Source organism: Notamacropus eugenii, chromosome 5 (assembly GCF_028372415.1).
Source record: "Notamacropus eugenii isolate mMacEug1 chromosome 5, mMacEug1.pri_v2, whole genome shotgun sequence".
Classification (NCBI taxonomy): domain Eukaryota; kingdom Metazoa; phylum Chordata; class Mammalia; order Diprotodontia; family Macropodidae; genus Notamacropus; species Notamacropus eugenii.
In genome coordinates, this window is record NC_092876.1 from 17,150,715 (window position 1) to 17,152,652 (window position 1,938).

General features: G+C 41.9%; 1 protein-coding gene across 1 annotated transcript; it reads left to right on the top strand.

Annotated features, from left to right (window-relative positions):
- Window positions 1-246: 246 nt before the first annotated feature.
- Window positions 247-1,170, top strand: LOC140508528 (olfactory receptor 2L8-like). The gene has a single exon (XM_072616480.1). It carries the CDS (start codon window positions 247-249, stop codon window positions 1,168-1,170), a length of 924 nt encoding a protein of 307 aa, XP_072472581.1.
- Window positions 1,171-1,938: the final 768 nt, after the last annotated feature.

Genomic DNA, 1,938 nt, shown 5'->3' on the forward strand with positions numbered 1-1,938 from the left:
AGTTACTCAGTAACTCCCTGAGTCACAACACTAGAGAATGTTAGATCTTCCTGACTCCAAGTCCACTGATGTTATGCAATATACCACCTAGATGCTAAAAAACCAAAGTATCAGAAAACAGAAGCATTATTGACTGACAGGAATAGGAAGATTCTGGGAGAATCCAAAGGGAGGTGGACTCCACAGCAGTTTCCATCCATTCCCTCATTTTATCATACAGCAAAACAGTTTCATAAACACCCTGCTATGGAGGAAGGGAATCAAACCACCACTGGTTTCTTCTTGTTGGGTCTTTTACCACCAACAAGAACTGGCCTGCTCCTCTTCTTCCTGGTTGTCCTCATCTTCCTAATCACCATCTTAGGCAACTCAACAATTATTCTTCTCATCTGGATGGATCGCCACCTCCACACCCCCATGTACTTTCTACTCAGTCAGCTCTCCCTCATGGATCTCATATACATTTGCAGTACAGTTCCCAAGATGGTTGTCAACTTCCTGACTGGGGACAATTTCATTTCTTTGGTGGCTTGTGGATTCCAAATTTTCTGGTTTTTACTCATAGCTGGTGGTGAAGGGTTACTCCTAGCATCTATGGCCATTGACCGCTATGTGGCCATTTGCCGGCCCCTCCATTATTCCATTCTCATGAACAAGAGAGTGTGTTTGCTGATGATTGTTGGATCCTGGATGTCTTCATTCATCAATTCTGTTTTCCATACAGTGTATGTACTCTCTATACCCTATTGCATGTCCAGAATCATTAATCATTTCTTTTGTGATATCCCTGCTATGTTACCTCTGGCCTGCATGGATACCTGGGCCTACGAGTACACAGTGTTCTTCAGCACCAATCTGTTTCTTTTGGTCCCTTTAATTGGTATCATGGCTTCCTATGGTCGGGTTCTCTATGCTGTTTATCATATGCAGTCATCACAAGGGAAGAAGAAAGCCTTCACTACCTGTTCTACCCACCTGACTGTGGTCTTCTTCTACTGTGCCCCATTTATGTATACATATCTTACACCCCGGTCTCTGCGTTCCCCAGAAGAGGAAAAAAACTTGGCTGTCTTCTACACTATCCTCACTCCTATGCTCAACCCCATCATCTATACCCTGAGGAATAAGGAGGTGTTGGGTGCCCTCCAGAGAGTCTTTGGGAAATCCTGATCCCAAAAAGAGTAGCTGGGGACATAAAGCCACAGAAATACAACCAGAAACAATCTTACCAATCACATAGCTGAACTACTTTATCTGACATATTAAGACACAGGCTGTATTAATCCATCAGTCCTGATTAAACATTATTTTAGATTAAATTTTATTTTTCTCAATTGATATGTATTTACAATCTGAAGATAATATGGGAAACAAGGAAATTCTGTTTTCCACAGTCCTAGGTGATAAGAGTTGTGAAGTAGCATGCATGGACAGGTTAGAGGTAGGGGAATAATGAACAGCTCAAGGAGCTGTGTGAGGAAAAGCCTATCAGAGAGTAGAATATAAGGTCACATGACCAGGGGATGGTATCAAGGGAGATGCAAAGTTCAGAAAACGGTATAAGAAGCTCCATCTTTCTGAACGTGTTGTAGTAATCCTGTAACCTTACTGGGGAGGCTACATATCCATTCAGGGAGAATAGATGTAAAGATTAATGAAAGCTTTGCTGATTTCACCAGAGGTACTATTCCCGGTTTAAGTGTGCATGTTCCTCACACTGGGAGGCTTGTTAGACGGGCTCATCTCTTAAAAGATAACAAGTAATGGAATTGAAAAAGCAGAGTAAGACATCCCAGAAGTTAATTGGAAGGTGGAATCAGCAGCATCAGATTTAGAGGGGTAACAATATAGACCAAGTAGCCCATGACAGCAAGGGATGAAAGAGAAAAGTTGAGAGTTTGAACTCAGGTTTAATTAGATCCTAAACCTAAAGTTTGT

Bases quoted from the DNA above. Each gene is read 5' to 3' on its own strand.
- LOC140508528 (XM_072616480.1), top strand. From the start codon at position 247: ATGGAGGAAGGGAATCAAACCACCACTGGTTTCTTCTTGTTGGGTCTT.